The following is a 21,748-nucleotide window of genomic DNA, read 5'->3' on the forward strand; positions in this document are numbered from 1 at the left end:
TTATTACTTTTTAATCAATACTTGCCAATAAAAAAGAAATATATTATTTTACTGTTTGGAGAACTTATTTATGGTTTTTCAATTAGTTCAGTTACCACAGGTGTATAAATTCCAGACCATTGCCATGCAGTCTGCCTTATTAACATTTGTGAAAGAATCGGTCCTTCTAAAGAGTTCACGAATGGAAGCGTGGTCCTGTAACATGAGGCCTCCACTGCAACAGTTCCCCATCAAGACATGTCTTCCCTCCTCAGAAGTTCACAGTCAGTAGTGAGTTGTATTAGTGAAAAGTAGAAGCATTTAAGAACCAGAGCAACTCCACCATGACATGACAGAACATATAGTTACAGAGCGGGGTCATACAACATAGGTCATAAATACTCTACAGAGTTCGGAATCTCCTCTGCACAAAAAAGGGTCATTATTAGTGGTAAATGTGGAATTCTGGATGTTTAGGGATATGGTACAGTCTCGAACTTGAATTTTTGAGATGTTAAGAATTTGATTAAAGGTTTTAAATGAACTATAGATCTCACAGAACAATCTGTTTTTTTACAAGAAAAAGTGAATAAAACCCCCTTTTGTCTTTTTCTGGGGGAATTTTCAGTAAAGGTACCGTCACACTGACCAACTTCACAACGATATCGCTAGCGATCCTTGACGTTGCAGCGTCCTGGATAGCGATATCGTTGTGTTTGACACGCAGCAGCGATCTGGATCCCGCTGTGACATCGTTGGTCGGAGCAGAAAGTCCAGAACTTTATTTCGTCGCTGGATCTCCCGCAGACATCGCTGAATCGGCGTGTGTGACGCCAATCCAGCGATGTCTTCACTGGTAACCAGGGTAAATATCGGGTTACTAAGCGCAGGGCCGCGCTTAGTAACCCGATGTTTACCCTGGTTACCACTGTAAATGTAAAAAAAAAAAAAAAAACACGACATACTTACATTCCGGTGTCTGTGGCGTCCCCCCGGCGTTCTGCTTTCCTGCACTCCTCCTGCATCCTGTGTCAGCGCCGGCCGGCCGTAAAGCAATTACAGTGGTGACGTCACCGCTCTGCTTTTACGGCCAGCACTTACACAGTGCAGGGAAGCAGAAAGCCGGGGGATGCGACAGGAATGTAAGTATGTAGTGTTTGTTTTTTTTACATTTACAATGGTAACCAGGGTAAACATCGGGTTACTAAGCGCGGCCCTGTGCTTAGTAACCCGATGTTTACCCTGGTTACCCGGGGACTTCGGGATCGTTGGTCGCTGGAGAGCTGTCTGTGTGACAGCTCTCCAGGGACCACATAGCGATGTTGCAGCGATCGGGATCGTTGTCTAGATCGCTGCAGCGTCGCTAAATGTGACGGTACCTTAAGACGTCTTTTTCCAAGTGGGGAGAAAATGTCCTTGTCAATGGCAGATCAGGATAAGAGGTAAGGGACTTTGTGACCATCAACCTAGTAAGAGGACGGAAACTCAACTGCAATCTTGAATGAACGACGCCCAAGTCCCACTGATTGTATCGCCATCTACAGCCCTTAGTTTCAGCTTTAAGGTTAAAAAATAAAATTAAACTATTGTTTTGGGTATTAAGTGTGGGGAGAAACTCTCTTTTTAACTCCAGTCTTAACAAAAAGATCATCCAGTACTGTCCTGAAGAGGCTGGCTTTCCTGACCAACTTTTTAGCATAAAGCCCATCTAGCTGAGTTTAAAGGGCGGCCGATCTAGCCCAAAATCTTAACACATCAACAGATGCATCTGCTAGAAAACCTACTGCTGTGCGAAGCAATGGCTTAGAGGAAAGTAAACTATCTCTAGAAGCTTTACTTTGAATAAGTATTTCTAATTGATCGCTCCCGGCGCGGCTCAATCTATGCAAGTAGATGACGAATTAGGCTTGAAGGCAGCTGTAGCAGATTCCAAAGCTTTTTAAAAGGAAACTTTGCTCTTTTATGCATATAGTCCTTAAGGGACCCCATGTTCTCAAAAGGTATTTTAACTCTACAAGACATTTTAGCAAACAGAACCTCAATTTTCAGGGCAGTATCTCAGATGCTACTTTGATCTTCATCAAAAAGGATATTTTCTTTTTACAGCTTTGGGGATAAGCAGTTTTCTACCTGGTTTCTTCTATTCTCACTTTAAAGGGAATCTATCAGCAGTCTTTTGCTATGTTAGCTGAAGACAACATGCTGTAGGGGTTAAAACACAGATTTCCAGGATGCCCCTCTTATCAAGCAGCAAAGAGGTTTAGTTTGCTTGCAATGATTGTTTTAGCACCAGAAGCTAATCATTGCTGGGACACAGCAGCTCATGTTTCCTGGTCTGGCAACGCCCCCTCCTGCGACAGGCAGCTCACTGTCTATGGACATTGTATACACAGAGCCTGGTGTGGGCTTATACAAAGGTCAGATTGAGTCTGTGCACTCTGATTGGCGAGATCGACATCATCTGATCGCAATAATCAGAGCTGGGCCTGGTGATGCTGGGCTTCAGCCTATGATTGATGTCCAACCTATAATTAGTGCTGTAACATCGTCAGTGTTTCAAGTTTGTTTTTTTTAGCTTGAAACACTGAAAATTTTGCGATTGGCTGTTCAGAATTGAACAGGCAATCAAAGCAATCGTAGTTGTGGAGAGGTAGGGTGGGAGCGATGAAACCCCCCTCCCGTGGTGACGAGTCCCGGTGCCATGCTGTGAGAAAACAGCAAGCATCTTTATGTGATCACCATGCCTTCGGACATGGTGGCCACATGATCGCCATCCCGTAACTGTACGTCATCGTTCTGGAACCACATCCAGACCATGAGGTATAGGAACGTCAAATATCGTGAAGGGGTTGAAAGAATTGTTCTGCCACTAAACTATTTAAAAAAACCACAACAAAAAAGTCCATCTCAAAATGGTAGTAAAGAGGTCATCAGAAAACCCAGGCAGCGTGAAAAAGGATGTAGTCGGGAAGCAGCACGGTCAGGTCACAATGCGGCAAAAAACTACTGCAATATGTAGTACAGTTTTCAGCAAAATGGCAAATTAGTACACAGTGCTAGAACCATGCTAATTAATTTCACATACATTATTCAGAATATATGGTGCATTATGAAAGCCATTCCCAGGAGTTTAGCCAAGAAAGGTTAAGAATCTCTCTTATAATGAAGCTCATTTTTTATAGTACCAATTGCACCAGTCTAAAAAAAAAAAAAAAATACTTTTGCTAAATGAAAAAAAGATTCTTACTGATTTGTGTCTATTTGAAGCAGAAAGGAAATCGTCTTCAGTAATTAAGGTCAATCAGCTGAAAAATAAATGATGGTGGGACGCACATTGCCGAGGAATAGCAGCTCAATTATACCTCCTGCTGCGACTAATAGGAATTAGCACACTGCTCATTCAAACATATCCCCGTGAACATAAATATCCACGCTACAGTCACCAGCGGCTACGTCCAAAGGGCTGAGATAGAAAAGGCAAAAAATACAACTAAGCCAGGGAAGAACACACAATATAAACAGTGGAACCACAGTGTGATGATATATTTATAGAAATAAGTGCATTCCTAGGATATTGGGAAAAGGGAGCGACGGGGGGGGGGGGGGGGGGGTAAATCTATACACACACATTCAATATCACTGCGTTCAGAAAGGTCCGATCTACCAAAATATAAAGTAAATTAAAATCGATCTGTAAACAGCATAATAAGAAAAACAAAAATCAAAACATCAGCATTACATTTTTTTGGCCGCCGCAACATTCTAATAAAGTGCAATTAGAGGAGATCAAAACACTGTATGTACCACAAAATTGTATAATTAAAACCATCACTCAGTGTGCAAGAAAATAAGTCCTTGCACAACTCCATAACCCAAAAAATGAAAAGGAAGGGACCCAAGATCTGATGCTGGACGCACTGATGTAGGGGAGGTTGTTATGTGTGACTACAGTGTATATTGGGTGTGTGGTGTATGCATCTATATATACAGTGTGTGTATATTCTGTATATGTATACTATAGATGTATATAGTGTGTACAGTCAAGGTTGCAATTACACATTTTGTATTCATGTTTATTTCCTTCGTGTGTATTGGAAGAAAAAAAAAAGCAAACTAGACATCATTTCACATACAAACCCCAAAATGGCATATTGCTCCCCCATAGTGTTGAGCATTCCGATACCGCAAGTATCGGGTATCGGCCGATACTTGCGGTATCGGAATTCCGATACCGAGATCCGATATTTTTGTGATATCGGGTATCGGTATCGGAAGTGTAAAATAAAGAATTAAAATAAAAAATATTGTTATATTCACCTCTCCGGCGGCCCCTGGACATCAGCGGGAGGATCCGGCGTCCGGCACGGCTTCTTTCTTCAAAATGCGCGCCTTCAGGACCTGTGGAATGACGTCCCGGCTTCTGATTGGTCGCGTGCCGCCCATGTGACCGCCACGCGACCAATCAGAAGCCGCGACGTCATTCCTCAGCTAAAGTCCTAGAATGAGCGCCTTCTAGGACCTGAGGAATGACGTCGCGGCTTCTGATTGGTCGCGTGGCGGTCACATGGGCGGCACGCGACCAATCAGAAGCCGGGACGTCATTCCACAGGTCCTGAAGGCGCGCATTTTGAAGAAAGAAGCCGTGCCGGACGCCGGATCCTCCCGCTGATGTCCAGGGGCCGCCGGAGAGGTGAATATAACAATATTTTTTATTTTAATTCTTTATTTTACACTTTAATATGGATCCCAGGGCCTGAAGGAGAGTTTCCTCTCCTTCAGACCCTGGGATCCATGAGGATACATTCCGATACTTGATGTCCCATTGACTTGTATTGGTATCGGATATCGGTATCGGCGATATCCGATATTTTTCGGGTATCGGCCGATACTATCCGATACCGATACTTTCAAGTATCGGACGGTATCGCTCAACACTACTCCCCCAGCCTAAAAATAGCAGCCACCCAGAAAAGGTGCATCTATTAGATGTGCCAATTCTAGCGCTTTGCACTGCTCTTCCCGCTTTCCCTGTAGCAGTGGCAAGTGGGATTGATGTCACCTTTGTATTGTAAGGTGATATCAAACCCATGGAATACTAGTGGAGAGGCGTCTATAAAACACCCATCCATTACTAATCCTATAGTCATATGGTAAATGAAGACACGGCAAAAACACTTTTTTTGCCTGGCTGGTTATCAAAAATACAAGGAAACAAAAAAAAAAAAAAAAAAAAAAAAATATATAATATATATATATATATATATATATATATATATATATATATATATATATATATATTTTGTTTACACAGCAGGCTGATGATTACTTCCATCAGCAGCTCCTGCTCTCACTATCAGCGGCAGCAGGAGTCTGCTGATGGGAGCAGTAGTCCCATCAGCTGACACCAATGACCGGAGGTAAACTTTATACCTCCAATCACAGCTGCGCACGCACTGTCTTTTGACAGAGTGGGAACCGTGGCTGTCTGACCGACGATGATGATTTCACTGCCGATCAGGAACACGTATATTACTTACCGGTAATGTGTTTTACGGAACCCATGACAGCACCAACGAGAGAGGGGATCCGCTCTTCAAGGACAGGAAGCCTTCAAGATAAAAAGTGGCGGCTCCTCGCTCCGTATCAGTGGATTACAGAGCATGAGCAGAACTCCGAGTTAGTATACACATATCTATATACATTTATACAACCTATCCTTAACCACACCCTAATGGTGTACTATATACAATACCCCACCAACCAGAAAATTATGGCTTAGTAACGGGAGGGAATATAAGGGTGCTGTCATTGGGTTCCGTAAAAACACATTACCGGTAAGTAATAAACGTCTTTTCCACTTTTCCAGTCACCCATGACAGCACCAACAAGAGAATTACAGAGAATTACTCAATTAGGGAGGGACCGCAGCCTGTAGAACCCTCTTTCCAAATGTGAAAGCAGAAGAGGCAGAAAGAAAGTGGCTATAAAAGGTGGAAGGTGACGACCACATAACTGCCTTACAGATCTATTCTATGGACACGTTTGCTCTTTCTGCCCAAGACATTGCCATCGCTCTTGTAGAGTGGGCCTTCAGGTCTTCAGGGACCGGTCTTCATGCACCTGTATAGGCCAATTTGATAGCTTCCCTTATCCACCTGGATAGGGTACCCTTCGAGACTTCCATTCCTTTCCTAGAGCCCTGAAAGGAGATAAACAGAGCCCTATCCTGCCTCTAAGGTGTGAAACTTCTTTTCCCTATTTTAAGGGTCAGGACAGAAGGACGGTAGAGATATCTCCTGTGATCTATGGAACCTAGATACTACTTAGCGCTATATAAAAGATTATTATTATTACTTTAGGTAGATAGGAAGGGTCAGATTTTAAAACTACTACATCTATTACCATGGTAAAGGGAGGGTCTGCTGATAAGGCCTGTACATCGCTTAATCTTCGTGCTGATGTTAGGGCTACTAAGAGTATAGTTTTTAAGGCAATCAACTTTATGGATCCTTTAGTTAAAGGCTCAATGGGGGTTCTGTCAAAGCATTCAAAACAAAGTTTAAGTCCCATGAAGGGACCCTGGCTACCGGGACTGGTCTGGATCTAGCACATGCCTTAATAAACCTGACCATCCAATGATTACCCGCGAGGTTGTAATTGTACAGAGCCCCTAAAGCCAAAACATGGACTTTTAAGGTAATAACCACCAGGCCTTGTTCCTGTCCCCTCTGAAGGAACTCCAGGATCTCTCTTAGGGGCATTTTCCCTTCCAGAGGACACTCTGTAGATGACAAGAATTTTTTCCAAGTCCTACTGTAAATTTTTGTAGTGACCGGCTTCCTACTCGAAAGCAAGGTAGAGACCAGGTTGGGAGAAAACCCCTTACCATGCGTTCGGACTTCTCAAGTTCCAGGCTGTTAGCCCAGTCACCTGACGATGGAATACTGGCCCCTGAGCTAGAAGGCCTGGGATCTCTGGAAGGATCCATGGTTCCGTGACTGACATGGTTCTCAGCCAAAAGAACCAGGGCCTCTTGGGCCAAAAGGGGGCTATGACAACTACTCTTACCCAGTGCTTCCTGAGAACTGCCGGAATTAGGCAAATTGAGGGGAAGGCATAGGCCAGGGTGAAGTTCCATCTGATTCAAAAGGCAACCACCGCCTGATGATTTTCTTTTGGGTCCAGGGATCAGAACCTCTCCACTTTGCTGTTCTGCAGAGTAGCGAAAACGTTGATCTCCGGCCACCCCCATATGGACATTATCCGCCTGAATATTGATGTCTTCAGGGACTATTCGCACTGTAGAAATGGTTTGCAACTCAAAAAAATCTGCTGTTATATTGTACTTTCCTCTGATGTGAATAGCAGATAATGAAAGTATGTTCTCCTCCGCCAGGCTGAAAATCCGTTTGGTAATCTGCATAATGGAACAGGACCGTGTACCACCCCGATGACTCAGGTATTCAACCATGATCTGGTTATCTGAAAGTATTTTTACGGGCTGGCCTTGTAGGAATGGTAGGAGTCTCTAATGCATTCTCTACCGCCAAGAGCTCCCACATGAACCAGATGGCTGTCAATATGTGCTCCCCACCCCCTGGGGCTGGCATCTGTGGTGATTACCCTGGTGACGTGAGGAAACCATGGGACCTCCTCCCGAAGAGACTCTATCTCCAACCACCAGTGGAGCGAATGCATTACCTCCCGATGCAGTGTCAGTGTATCTACCAGATACCCCCGTAAGGAACGTTGACTTTCCAACACGTACCACTGCAACTCTCAAGTGGATTTGGGCCCATTTCACTGCCGGGATACATGAGCTCAGGGACCCCAGGAGGGACATAGCATTCCTGAAGGATAACACTGGATCTTGTATTGACCTGGAAAGGAGACTGAGCATTTTTTCCTTTTTTGATCCTGTAGGCGACAGTCTTACTGGCACGAGTTGAGTAAGAGTCCTAGAAAGATGTGTCCTTTGTGGGTCTAACCTTGATTTTTCTAGGTTTAAACACCACCCTAAACTCTAAGATGGTGGCAACGTCTCTCACTTGACTGTGGCAATGACTGAAAAAACGACCCACTATCAGGAAGTCGTCCAGGTATGGGATGACTGTTGTGAGTTCCGTTCTGGAGCTCCCTCCTGTGGTTGCTAATGGTGTGTTTGTGAGTTCTGCCCTTGGGCTCCCTCTGGTGGTTTCGAGTGGAACTGCTGCTCCGTCAGGTAGCTGTAGCAGCTGCCTTCACTAATCGCCTTGCCTGGGTTTGTTATTTAAACCTGCTCTGGGCTTTAGTCCATGCCTGCTGTCAATGTTCTTGGTTGGATTTGATTCTTCCCTTGGATTTCTCTTATGGCCAGTCCTTGTCTGCAAAAGATAAGTTTTGCTAGTTTGTTTGTTAGTTTGTCCATTTGTTTGGACACTATTGCTTTGCATTTTGTCTCTTTTGTCCAGCTTGTCACTATGTCTTTTTTAGGCTAGCTGGAAGCTCTGGGAAAGCAGATTTGCCCCTCCACACCGTGAGTCGGTGTGGAGTTCATTTTTGTAAACGCTGCGTGGATTTTGTAGTTTTTAATACTGACCGCACAGTATCCTTTGCTCTCTGTCTATCTAGTTTAGTTTTGGCCTCCCCGTTGCTGAATTCTAATTTCATTTCTGCGTTCGTCATTTCCCTCTCCTTTCACAGTCAATATTTGTGGGGGGCTATCTTTCCTTTTGGGGGTTTCTCTGAGGCAAGATAGCTTTCTATTTCCTTCTTTAGGGGTAATTATATCTTAGGCTGTGACGAGGTGTCTAGGGAGTGTCAGGAACATCCCACGGCTATTTCTAGTTGTGTTGTTAGGATTAGGGACTGCGGTCAGTAGAGATACCACCTTCTCAGAGCTCGCTCCATGTTGCGTTTTAGCCACCAGGTCATATCAGTGTGGCCTCTTAACCACCAGGTCATAACAGATGACCAGTCTGTTTCTTTCTCTGAGGTGGGCCGTAATCTCTATTAACTTCGTGAATAGAAAATATTGGAGTCCGGCACAACAGGACTGGATTTTCCTTTTCTTTTTCAAAAGACAATATAGTGCATGCAAAAGAAAAATTTACGTGGTCGACATGACCCAGTCGACGAGTTTCAATATTTGCATGAGCTGGACAAGCGAGTGATTTGCATTTTCACCTGGGAGTCGGGCGGCAGGAACTTGGTGGTGATCCGTGCTCTACACATGTCTATTGAGAATTGGATTCTAATACGTCTGGTTGGGTGAGCTGATGAAATCCTAGTATTCACGAAGTTATTGAAACTTGATTCCAGCTCACACAGTTCCTCTATGCTCATCCACTTGGGGCTCAGATACCGACCTCGCCCTGGCCTCACATCAAGGAAAATAAATAAATATTGGGAGTCCGGCTCAACAGGACTGGATTTTCCGTTTCTTTTTCAAAAGAAAATGCAGTGCATACAAAGGAAAAATGTACATGGTCGACATGACCCAGTCGACGCGTTTTGACTGCACTAGGCAGTCTTATACACATGACTCCTGAGTAGGAGAATTTTTTAGGGCGAGGCGTGCTTGTTCTAATGATGTTGAATTCAATCAGGAGTGCAAAGTAATTGCAAGGAGATTCAAGCAGCGAGGTTATTCACAGGCATGTGTGAACAGGGCCAGAAATATAGCATGCAGTAGAAACAGAGAACAATGGATCACAGTATATGGGATTCTCAATCACAAGTAGTTTTTTCTACACCATTTTCCATTGAATATCCACAAATAGTCAATATAATAAAACGACATCTTCCAGTTTTGAGGCAGGATAAAAAAAAAAACTAACAATATTTTAGATAATGGAGTGCGATTTGTAGCCAAAAAAATCCAAGACTTTAGCCAACATGTTGTCAGCCAATTTATATGTGGGATCAAATAATTCAGAAAGAAGAGCTTAATCCTGGTTAGAAAGTACGGGTAACAACAAATGCGGCATGAGTAGATGTGGAATGTGTCAATATATGCAAAAACCCCCACCAAATTTAGAGCAAAAGATGCACAGCATGACTATACTATACTTTCAAATTTTTTGCCAATTGTAATTCCAGATCTGTAATATATTTGGTTTATTATCAGGCATGTAATGTGCAATATGTGGGATCGACCACACGTAAATTAAAGCAGAGAAATAAAGAACATGTATCAGGAGCCGCTACAGGTAATGACAATGATAAGCGCTCTTTGTCAGGAGGGTCCAGACACTTCAAGGAGGTTCATGCTGGTGACACGACTTCTATGAGAGTAACTGCCATTGGACAAGTAAATAGGGCTGTCAGAGGAGGGGACACAGGATCTAGTCTACGAGCCAGAGGGGCAGCTTGGATCTGAAAATTAGATACTTGTTTCCCCAAAGGAATGATTTATAAAACAGATCTGATGTATTTTTATTAAGTGATGCTCTCAACTATAAACATAATAAAGATATGTGGTTTATGTATATATGTGGGAGTATTTATATGCATTTACATATATTGGCGAAGGGTATTGTATTCTTACAATTTGTATTCGCAATACTGTATATAGACTTAGTGGCTATAACATTTGCATAACACTCAGGTTGGGCAGGGTGTGGGTCTTTGTCCAATGGGTACTCAGGTGTTTGATATGGTTAATTGACATGTATTGTGATTGGTTGTAGCCTTTTGTTATGTGCCTTTATATATTGTGTTGCAATGTGTTTTTTATTATGCGATGACTAAGGGCAGTACTGCCTGAAACTTGGCAGCTTGTTTTTATGATGCACTAAAAGGACAAGATTTTTATTCTATTTTCATCTCCTCCATTCAATATTTGCATGAGCTGGACAAGAGAGTGATTTGCATTAACTTTGTGAACACACGAGGGGCTACCGCAAGGGGAGGGCCCTGTACTAGAAGTGCCTTGTGGTGCCCCCTACTGGCACTACTACTCTGAGATACTTCCGGGAACGCTATGTGTATTGGCACGTAGTACTACGCGCACTTCAGCTCCAGGAAAGAGGAACCAGGAAAGAGCAGTTGCATCGCTGATTTTATTGACTCCATCTTGAATTTGGGAATCTTCAGTAACTTGTTCAAGCCCTTCAGGTTGAAAATCGTTCTGTATGAGCCGTCCAGCTTCTTTATTAGAAACAGGGGAGAATAAAAGCCTTTCCGTTCTCCTGCTGGAACATCCTGCAGAACGTTTTTCTCTAAGAGGCTTAGTACCTCTGATTCCAGTGCTACTTGCTCCGAGCTGGATGCTCGTGGGTTCATCACGATGAACCCGTTTGGTGGATGTCTCCAGAACTCCAGCTTCAACCCTGCCCTTACCAGGTTGAGAAACCAAGGGCTGGATGATATTTTTTCCCAGGCTTGAAGGAAGAGGGAGGGTCTTCCTCCCACCTGGAGTAGGGAGTCATTTGGAGGGCTTTCTACCACCTTGGGAAGGATTATCGAATAAGAACCCCATGCCCTTGCTTGGTTGCTCTTCCCATTTACTGTGTTCTGTGGATGGTCTCTTTCGGCTGTATTTCTTCCTCCGAAAGGACTGCCTGAAGGACAAGAAGGGAGGTTTTGGGAACCCTTTCTTCTTACCAGCAGCTGTCATCCAAAGCTGAACCAAATAAGTATTGACCTTCACAAGGGAGAGAACATGGTTTCCCTTTTGCCTGTACGTCCCCTGGGCAACCTTTTAAAGGGAACCTGTCACCAGGTTTGGCCGACAAGTTACGGCCACTGCCTTTCAGGGCCTATCTACAGCATTCTATAATGCCGTAGATAAGCCACTGATCCATCTTGCAAGAGAAGAAACATAACTTTTATTAAACTCAACTGGGGGCGGTCTGGTCCAATGGGTGTTTCAGGTCCTGGTCCAGTACCTTCCATCTTCTTGTGATGCCGCCCTCCTGCTTGCTTCATGTGAATGATGCGTCCATGCGTCATCCACACGGGCTCCCTGGAATCGCGCTCCTGCCAGGCCTACTTATCTTCCCTGTTAAGGTCAGAGCAAAGTGTGCAGGCACCAGGAAAGGTCAGAGAGGCCCAGCACCTGTGCACTGCAGGAAGTTGCTCTGCCTCAACAGAGCAGATAAGTACGCCTGAGCAGGAGCACGACCCCGGGGAACCTGTGAAACAAGCAGGAGGGCGGCATCACAGGAAGATGGGAGGCACCGAACCAGGATCTGCAACACCCATCGGACCGGACCAGAAAGGCAAGAGGACAGAGAAGGAGAGAGGGAGAGAGAGTTTTGCATTATTAAAATAACATTCTTGTAGCTCACGCACAACTCAGAGGAAAATTGAAGGGTACTGGAACAGGAGGCAGGATGTCGTCCAAAAGGTCTCCTTTAGGGACTGCGGAATCTTCCATCTTGGTAGACCTGTGCCGACTTGGCCTACAGTCTTTGGGTCTGCGAGCCCTACTGGCTAATCCAGAACTCCTATCCTTGTGCGGTCGCATCTGACGTCGCAGTCGCTGCGGCTGCTCTGGCTCCAAATGCTGCTGCTGTGGCTGCAGCCCTTACTGCGGCAGCTGTGGAGAGGGCTGCTGTGCATCCATCGCTGCACTGGCGCCCCTGCCTGGACGGTGATCTACCCTTAAGTATTGTGCTGTAGGGGATTTGCCGGCGTGCTCCTGCAGCTTCCGGTACCCGCCCCGGAAGTGCTCCGGGTAAAAGGTCCCGCCCACATCATCAGAGTGCGACTTCCGGTTTCTGGCCGCACTCTATGACCGTGCCGGTTCACGGGGCTGCTGGCTAACCATGCGGTGATGGCGCCGAAGACTCCCGCACGACCGACGGCGCTTCCAACAATCTCGGTGCTGGCCGCAGCAGAGACTGTGCCTTGCCCCAATCGACCGACCAAGGTCTGGGAACTTGCTATTCTTTATCTTTCTTCTGCCGCCATGCAGGACTGAAATTTCTCCTGTCAAGGACAGGAAACCACTGATGCAGAGAGAGGAGCCACCCTTTTTTATCTTGAAGGTTTCCTGTCCTTGAAGGGCACTCTCGGTGCGTTCATGGGTGACTGGAAAACAGTGTTTGCCATGCCGTCATGCACATGGATGTTCGGGCCCCCCATTCAAGTGAATGGGGTCTGGGTACTGTTCTGGTACAAAAGAGGCCCAATCCCACCAATGTTGGTATCCCTTTCAGGATGAGCTCCAGCATCTTCCAGAGCCAAACAGAAGTTTTCAACCTTGTGCACAGTTCACACTTAACAGACTGCAGCATCCACATGGTTCTCTTCTGTTCCAACACACAGACTCCTCAGCTTTCTGAGCTCACCCATGGAGTCTCCATTCAGAGAGAGAGACCCCCAGCACTTGTTTTTTCTCAGCTACAGGTCATATTTTAGCTGGACAGTCACCAGTTCGTAGTCAAAATAAGGCAGGTGCATGTAATCAAGACTTGAAGTCCTGTCCTACCTCGCTTTGCTAAATGGGCAGCATGAATCAGAACCCGGCTGGTGTATATCTTTCTATGAAAAGCTCCAGCACTTCAGAGGAAAAATTCTCTAATGTTCTGGCCGAGAACCATAGCTGGAGACAATAATACTTTGGCACTGCCCCTGGCGGGCCGTTCTCAGCGCCAGTCCTGGTGATTGACAGGTCTCTGCTTCATGTGTACATATAGAGACCTGTCAACCACCCTAAGGCTACTTTCACACTAGCGTCGGTACGGGGCCGTCGCGCTGCGTCGGCCCGACGTACCGAAGCATACTGTGCAAGCGCCGCACAACGGGGGCAGTGGATGCATTTTTCCAGCGCATCCGCTGCCACATTGTGATTTGCGGGGAGGTGGGGACGGAGTTCCTGCCGCGCATGTGCAGTCGGAAATAGCAGACACAACGCAGCAAAAAACGTTACATGTAACGTTTTTTGCTGCCGACGGTCCGCCACAACATGACGCAACCGTCGCACGACGGTTGCGACGTGTGGCAAAGCGTCGCTAATGTCAATGGAGAAAAAACGCATCCTGCAAGCAATTTTGCAGGATGCGTTTTTTTTCCTAAACGACACATTGCGACGTGCAGTGCACAACGCTAGTGTGAAAGTAGCCTTAGCAGCGCTGGGAAGAACCAGTCAGGGAAAGTGACAGTCTAGTCTCGTTTCTGGCTCTGGTCCCCGGACGGACTTTTAAAGTGTATTTTCTCTGAAATACTATAACACTTGAAAGTATAATATACTTAGCTGCAATTGTGCAGCCAGGCTATGATTAATGTTGCCCGTTTTTTGGGCACCATGAATCAGGTGACAAGTTCCTCCTTTAAGTTAGGGAAAAACTGGTGGTAGGGGGCGCCATTTCATTTTTTTGCATCAGGTAATCTAGGATCAGCCCTGCATGAGACTTCTGCACAGTGAAGTGGCTGGACACATAGGAACTTTGACTATTTTGAAACCTAGCACAGTCCTGTTCCCAGACCCTCAAGTAGCTACAGACACATACTACATGGCAGCGCTGAAAATCTGAGAATAACAGACATAAGAAATGTAAAAAGGAAAGGGGCAAAAATAAAAGTAATAAGCAAATTGATGCAGTCAAAAGGTTATTACCATTTGATTAATCACTGCGTAATAGAGCTGCTACATGTCCTTGTGCAGGGGGTCGGCTGTCACACATCTAGGCTCCCTGCAAAGAAGGCAGACATGATTTATTATCAAGTCTACCTTTTCAATCAGCCACGAACAAGCGGTGTGTATACAGATTAGGGAGGGATTAGGGAGCACTTACCTTGCTTCCTCCTCCAAACCTGGAGATCAGGTGACCTCTGGGTGTGGGGAAAGAACAGGAGCTGCTAAGTCCTAGGAAACCCAGACAGCTCTACTGTGCAGAGAAGAGACTGATTTTCTCCTGTAACTGGGGCTAACATACCAACCCCATTTACAGGGGAAATCAGATATAAAACAAATACATTAATGTGTTTAAATGCCCCCCAAAAGGTCTAACAAAAAACATTAAGAGGTGCATAATGTACAAAATAAATGAAAAAAATTAAAAGATAGAAAGAACAAAACAAAGACACTAAGTCCTAAATGCTTTTTCTGCCCGTATTGAAATAAATGTGTCCAATATATATATATATATATATATATATATATATATATATATATATATATATATATATATATATATATATATATAAAAATTTCAAGATCATATTTTCGATGCATTAAAGTGCATGTATGATACAGATTTTTTGTTTTTTTTATAGTGTTCATAATTTTTTTTAAACCACTAAAATATTGAAAACCCTACAAGTGCACTGGGCAGTACAATGAAAGCCATAAAAATACAATTATAGTAGTTTTAGGGTTATTTTTTACTATCCTGCTTACTACCCTTTTACGTTGTCAGCACATTATATGGTAAAAAGAATGGAGTCACTCAAAAGTACAACTTGTCCCACAATAAGCGAGCTCTCATACAGAAAAAAAAGATATGGTTCTTGAAAGGACAAAAGGGGAAAAATGGCAGGTCTTGATAGAGTTAAGAATTCTCCACTTAATATGTTTGTAAGATATAAATTTAGAGAAGTCAGACCAGCGGCGGCCTGGACTTCCTCTTCATGTTCAAGCCGCACGAAGGCGGGGACAGTGACGACAGCGCTGATTGGCCGACGGGGGTCACATGTCACAACACCGCACGAGAGCACCAGGACCGCGAGTGCCCACACCGTGGGAATGGCGCCGACACGGGAAGCGAGTATAGGCTTTTGTATTTTATCAGGGTCAAACATTTAGAGCAAGAAGGGGGTTGTCCTAGTAGAGGACAATCCCTTTAACATGGTGGAGACCCAAAGCCGACGGCTCCTTCTCTGCAGTTATTTCAGCAGCATTTGTGACGGTCCGAGATAAACACACGTTATTCTAAGGCACTGAAGAGGTTAATTGTAGCGGTCACATGCACAGCATCACTGCGGGATAAGTCAACAGACCGATTCATAGTCAATTTTTCCCCGTTTTCAGTATTTTTTTCTCCAAATCCTAGATAATTCTAAGTAAATCGGTCACCAGGTTTTTGCAATCCCATTTGAGAGGAGCAGAGACCCCAATTCAAGCGATGTATCACATGCTCAGCTGAATATCATTTTGATAACATCATTATTTTATCTGCTGAGCTCTGTATAACCCCGCCCACGCCACTGATTGGCAGCTTTCTGCTCATGCAGAGTGTATGCATAAATCTGCCAATCAGTAGTGGAGGCGGGGTTATACAAAGCTCATGAATATGGAGGACTACCTGGCAGCAGGATCAATAGTCCTCTAGTGATAATCTCCTGCTGACAAAACAGTGATTTTATAAAAAACTGTAGCAAGCAACCCAGTAAGTGACACATCACCGGATTCAGGATTTCTATCTCTACATCATGCTGCTCTCGGATTAGGGGGCAAAAACCTGGTGAAAGATTCTCTTTAAATGGATGTCCAGGCACAAAGTAAAGGTTCCTGGGTGTTTGGAACTGTAAAAAATAAACTAAGGGATGAACACCTACTGACACCCATCTGGATCCAGGGTCTGCGCTGACACTGGAAGAGGAGACATCACTGTTCCACCAGCAACAGGACCACTGCAGCCTGTGATTGGCTGCAGCAGTGACTTGAACAGGACATCACACTCCTCAGCAGTCCTGCTGCTGGTGGAACAGTGGGGTCTCCTATTCCTGTGTCAGCGCAGACCCTAGATCCAGGTGGATGATAGGTTCGTATCACCCGATTTTGTATTTCTTCAGGCTCCGAACCACTGGAGAACTTTTCTTTGTGCCAGCTCATGAACTGGTTAAAGAAGAACGCCAGTACGTTTTTAAAATCTCCCCATCTATTAGCAAATTGCAGAAAACTTTGTGAATAAATGAAGTAATAAAAGAAGTGATGTGAGGTAATTTCCTGATAAGTCATGTGTCGGACGAACAAGGCTTGATCCATAGGCCCCAAGGTCTGACAGAAACCACTTCGCCGCCGACACACTTGTCATGGCGCAGTAAGATATGGAAAGACTGTAAGCGGCTTTCTGACACAAGAAATTCACAAAGGACAGATAAAGGTATAACAATAAAATCGACGTGGACGGCAATAGAACATATCTGTAACAGGGCAAATGGAGGCAAAACAGGAAACGAGGCCCGGGGGAGCTACCTGCGCAGATACACCGCCTCCTCCTCTTCGGTGTTACAGAACTTGTGAGCGTGCTTTGCTGCATCGATAACTCGCGCTCTGTCCCGAGGCCTCATGGGAAGTTTTTCCAGCTGGCAGTCTGAAAGCGAGGAGCAGAAGCGAAAAAAATACATAAGACACGGTAACACGGATATAGCAGATATAAGGTGGCTGTAAGGCATTAACCCTGCTGTTCTGTTGGTCAAAAATGACCGACTTTGAACTTCAATATTCTTTAAAATATTCAAGATGCGGCTCTGAAACCCGTGGCCGACCGACCCATCCTCATTTAAGTCAATCAACCACAAGTTTCAGAACCGCATCTTGAACACCCCAAAAAATACCAAAGTTCAAAATAGGTCTCCCCAGACCGAACAGAACAGCAGGGTTAAGGGGCCACGGCCAGATATGTGCCCCCTGCTCTCCTCTGGGCACAGCAGCTGGTGCGCACCCCCTCCTGTCAATCTAAATCTATGGCACAAAATAAGGAGACAGCCGTAACCGACAGTGATGAGCGAGCGTGCTGGGATAAGGTGTTATCTCATCATGCTTGGGTGCTAACCGGCATGCTTGAAAAATATGTTCGAGACCCCGCGGCTGCACATCTCGATTCTTAGGCAATCCCTGCATGTGTCGAACAGTCACAAGACATGCAGCCACGGAGTCTGGAACATATTTTTTGACCACTCGGTTAGCACCAGAGCATGCTCAGATGACACCTTTTCCAAGCACGTTCGCTCATCACTAGTAACCAGTGACCTGGCCTTGGAGCCATGGAAGGAGGAAAATATGTCTTTTGTTCTTTGCTTAGTGGGGGTCCCTGACGTAGGCCCCAAAATGATCTAACAATTGTCAGTTGTTCCAGTGTGACCTTATGTAGTGCAAAAAGAGGAAAGCATTCACTAGTGGAACCCCATTTTCCCCAGATTGGGGTCCCGTGACCATACCCTTAGCTAGAAGCTATCATGTGGCCCCAGCATCTAAGAGAACGTCTGAACATCATTCCCTTGGAGCCCACTCGGGTTGTGCCATGTAATCAGAACACATCCACCTGCGTCAGTCAGGACAGCGCCACTTGTGGGGTCCCAGAAACTGCGCAGCGATTTGTGAAGACAACCACAGAAAGGCTTCAAGGACGCGGAGGGGTTAGACCGCTACAGCTCTCAGGGGCATAGGACGCATCATTATTTCCCGCAGACAGCAGTTATGGGGGTCTGGCCATTACCACTGAAAGGTCTGTGATGAACAGAACATTTAAGCGGAGAATCCTTATCGGCGCGGCGCTGAGCAGGGTCACAAATTAAATAATTACTGCAGCACAGCAGGCAGCGGAGCCGGCGCACACAAGGACTCAAATCCAATTACATTAGCGCACCACTCGAGTGCCGCCTGCCCAAAGACCCCAGCTCACAAGACTTCGATGAAACGCAAATAATCATGGATGTCATCTTAGAAATATGAATATTTTCAGGGAACGCTCCAAGGGCAGATAACACGGCACGGCTAATGCGGGTCTCAGATGACTGCAGAAACAACCGTGTCCCGACACAGAGCGTCAACACCAGCTGGGCTTAGGGCGAGAGAACGGCAAGGGATGTCCGCCGTCCTCCCCATGCCCAGAGCGCAAAGAAAAACTCAAGGATTTTTATTTAAAGGGGTTGTCCAGCAATGATAAATATTGATTACTGAGTCTAAGAATAGGTCCTAAATATCAGATCGGTGGTGGTCCAACACTCGGCAACACCATCGATCAGCTGTGCTCAGCTCCGGGGGAGGACGGATGTAAAAAGAGCCGGATGAGCACAGCTCACGGTGTAGTGTCCATTGCCAAGAACCGCAACTCCACGAAGGATAGAGCACCAATACTACACTGTGTTCCAAATTATTATGCAAATTGGATTTAAGTGTCAAAGATTTAATTGTTTTGTTTTTCAAATAAACTCGTGGATGATATTGTGTCTCAGGGCTCAATGTATCACTGAAATCAATCTTAAATACATGTGATAATTTGTTTTCCTGGTGATTCAAAATAAAGGAAAACTACTTAAAAACGATGTTCCACATTATTAAGCAGGCCACAGTTTTCAAGTAACATGGGAAAGAAAAAGGATTTCTGCTCCCTAAAAGCATCAAATAGTGCAATGCCTTGGTCAAGGGATGAAAACATTAGATATTTCCCTAAAACTTAAGCGTTATCATTGTACTGTCAAGAGATTTGTGGCTGAATCTGAGCACAGATGTGTTCGTGCTGATAAAGGCATAATAAGGAAGGTTTCTGCCAGACAAATTCACAGGATTAAGAGAACAGCTGCCAAAATACCATTACAAAGCAGCAAACAGTTATTTGAAGCTGCTGGTGCCTCTAGAGTCCCTCGAACCTCAAGGTGTAGGATCCTTCAAAGGCTTGCTGTGGTGCATAAACCTAATATTCAGTCACCCTTAAACAGTGTTCACAAGCAGAAATAGTTGCAGTGGGCCCAGACATACATGAAGACTAATTTTCAAACAGTCTTGTTTACTGATTAGTGTCAAGCCACCCTGGATGGTCCAGATGGATGGAGTAGTGGATGGTTGGTGAATGGCCACCATGTCGCAACAAGGCTGCGACGTCAGCAAGGAGGTGGAGGAGTCATGTTTTGGGCCGGAATCATGGGGAAAACAGCTCGTAGGACGCTTTAAGGTTCCTGAAGGTGTGAAAATGACCTCTGCAAAGTATTTAGAGTTTCTGACTGACAACTTTCTTCCATGGTATAAAAAGCAGAAACGTGCCTTCAGGAGCAAAATCATTTTCATGCATGACAATGCACCATCTCATGCTGCAAAGAATACCTCTGAGTCATTGGCTACTATGGGCATAAAAGGAGATAATCTCATGATGTGGCCACCATCTTCACCTGACCTCAACCCTATAGAGAACCTTTGGAGTGTCATCAAGCAAAAGATCTATGAGGGTGGGAGGCAGTTCACATCAAAAGAGCAGCTCTGGGAGGCTATTCTAACATCCTGCAAAGAAATACAAGCAGAAACTCTCCAAAAACTCACAAGTTCAATGGATGCAAGAATTGTGAAGGTGATATCAAGGAAGGGGTCCTATGGTAACATGTAACTTGGCCTGTTAGGAGGTTTTGGAGTTGGGCTATGTTCACACGTTCCTGATTTCCCTCCTTTTTTTTCAGGACTAAAAACCGCAGCTCTTTGCAGAAAACGCAGGTCCTTTTTTTGGTGCTTTTTTTGGTGCGTTTTTTGATGCGTTTTTTATGCAGTTTTCTATGCAGAGAGTCTGTGTGTTTTCTAGGAAGTTTTTTAGGTTAAAATGGCTGAAAATACCCTAACCCTACCCCTAACCCTATTCTAACCTTAGTGAAAAAAAAAAAAATTCTTAATTTTTTTATTGTCCCTACCTATGGGGGTGACAAAGGGGGGGGGTCATTTACTATTTTTTTTATTTTGATCACTGAGATATAACCTATCTCAGTGATCAAAATACACTTTGTAACGAATCTGCCGGCCGGCAGATTCGGCGGGCGCACTGCGCATGCGCCCGCCATTTTGCAAGATGGCGGCGCCCAGGGAGAAGACGGACACCGGGAGGCCGGGTAAGTATAAGGGGGGGAGATGAGGGCACGGGGGGGGGGGGCGTTGGAGCACGAGGGGGGGCATCGGAGCATGGGGGGGGGGTGGGATTGGGGCACGGATTGGGCAGCGGTTCTGCACCACAAACCGCAGAAAACCCGCAGATATTTTTTTCATCTGCGGGTTTTACTGCGGGTTTGACCTCACAATGGAGGTCTATGGGTGCAGAACCGCTGCAGTTCCGCAAAAAGAAGTGACATGGTACTTCTTTTTTACCGCGGCTATTCAGCGCGGCTTTTTTCGCGATTTTCCGCAATGTGGGCACAGCAGTTCCTGTTTTCCATAGGGTACATTGTAATGTACCCTGCATGGAAAACAGCTGCGGACCCGCAGAGGGAAAATCGCGGCGATTCCGCATGAAAAAAAGGATGGTGTGAACATGGCCTTAAATAGCTCTTTTGTTCAGTGAATGTGACCTCCTAATGCTGCAAATTCCACAAATGAGCATTTTCAGTTCTTTAAAACTTATCAAATATATAGAAATTCTACTGTGCCTAATAGTTTGGAACAGTGCATTTTGAGTTATTTATTTTGGAGATTACACTGTTATCATTGGGAGGTTTCTTCAATAAAATTCGATGTGTAATCTAACGGGTGATGACTTATTAGACTGACTCATTTGCACCGACCATTTAGGAAAAGCCGAGAAAAATATCATTTGTATAATAATTTGGAACACAGTGTAGAAGTCTGCACGACCCCTTTAAGGGAAAAACACGGATTTACTGAAACCGGCATGTAACACTTTAACCCTTCGCCTCCACAATTTTCAATTTTATGTTTGCATTTTTCACTCCCCTTCTTCACAGACGCGTAACTTTTTTTTTTTCATTTTTCTCTCGTATACCGGTATGAATATTTGTTTTCACGTGGGACGAGTTCTAATTTTGAATGACACCGTTCCCTTTATAGTACAATGTACTGAAAAATGGGGGAAAAAAAATTTGAACAGGATGATATGGTGAAAAAAAATGCAATTCTGCCATTGCTTTT

At 44.9% G+C, this 21,748-nt stretch overlaps 1 protein-coding gene across 1 annotated transcript in view; it reads right to left on the bottom strand.

Moving 5' to 3' along the window:
• STEEP1 (STING1 ER exit protein 1) overlaps positions 1-21,748 on the bottom strand; it is a 39,260-nt gene that overhangs the window by 10,113 nt on the left and 7,399 nt on the right. Inside the window, exon 2 of the mRNA XM_069747333.1 lies at positions 17,105-17,222. Coding sequence (XP_069603434.1) covers positions 17,105-17,222 — 118 coding nt within the window. The remainder of the gene's footprint in view (positions 1-17,104; positions 17,223-21,748) is intronic.

Source organism: Ranitomeya imitator, chromosome 2 (genome assembly GCF_032444005.1).
Source record: "Ranitomeya imitator isolate aRanImi1 chromosome 2, aRanImi1.pri, whole genome shotgun sequence".
NCBI lineage: Eukaryota > Metazoa > Chordata > Amphibia > Anura > Dendrobatidae > Ranitomeya > Ranitomeya imitator.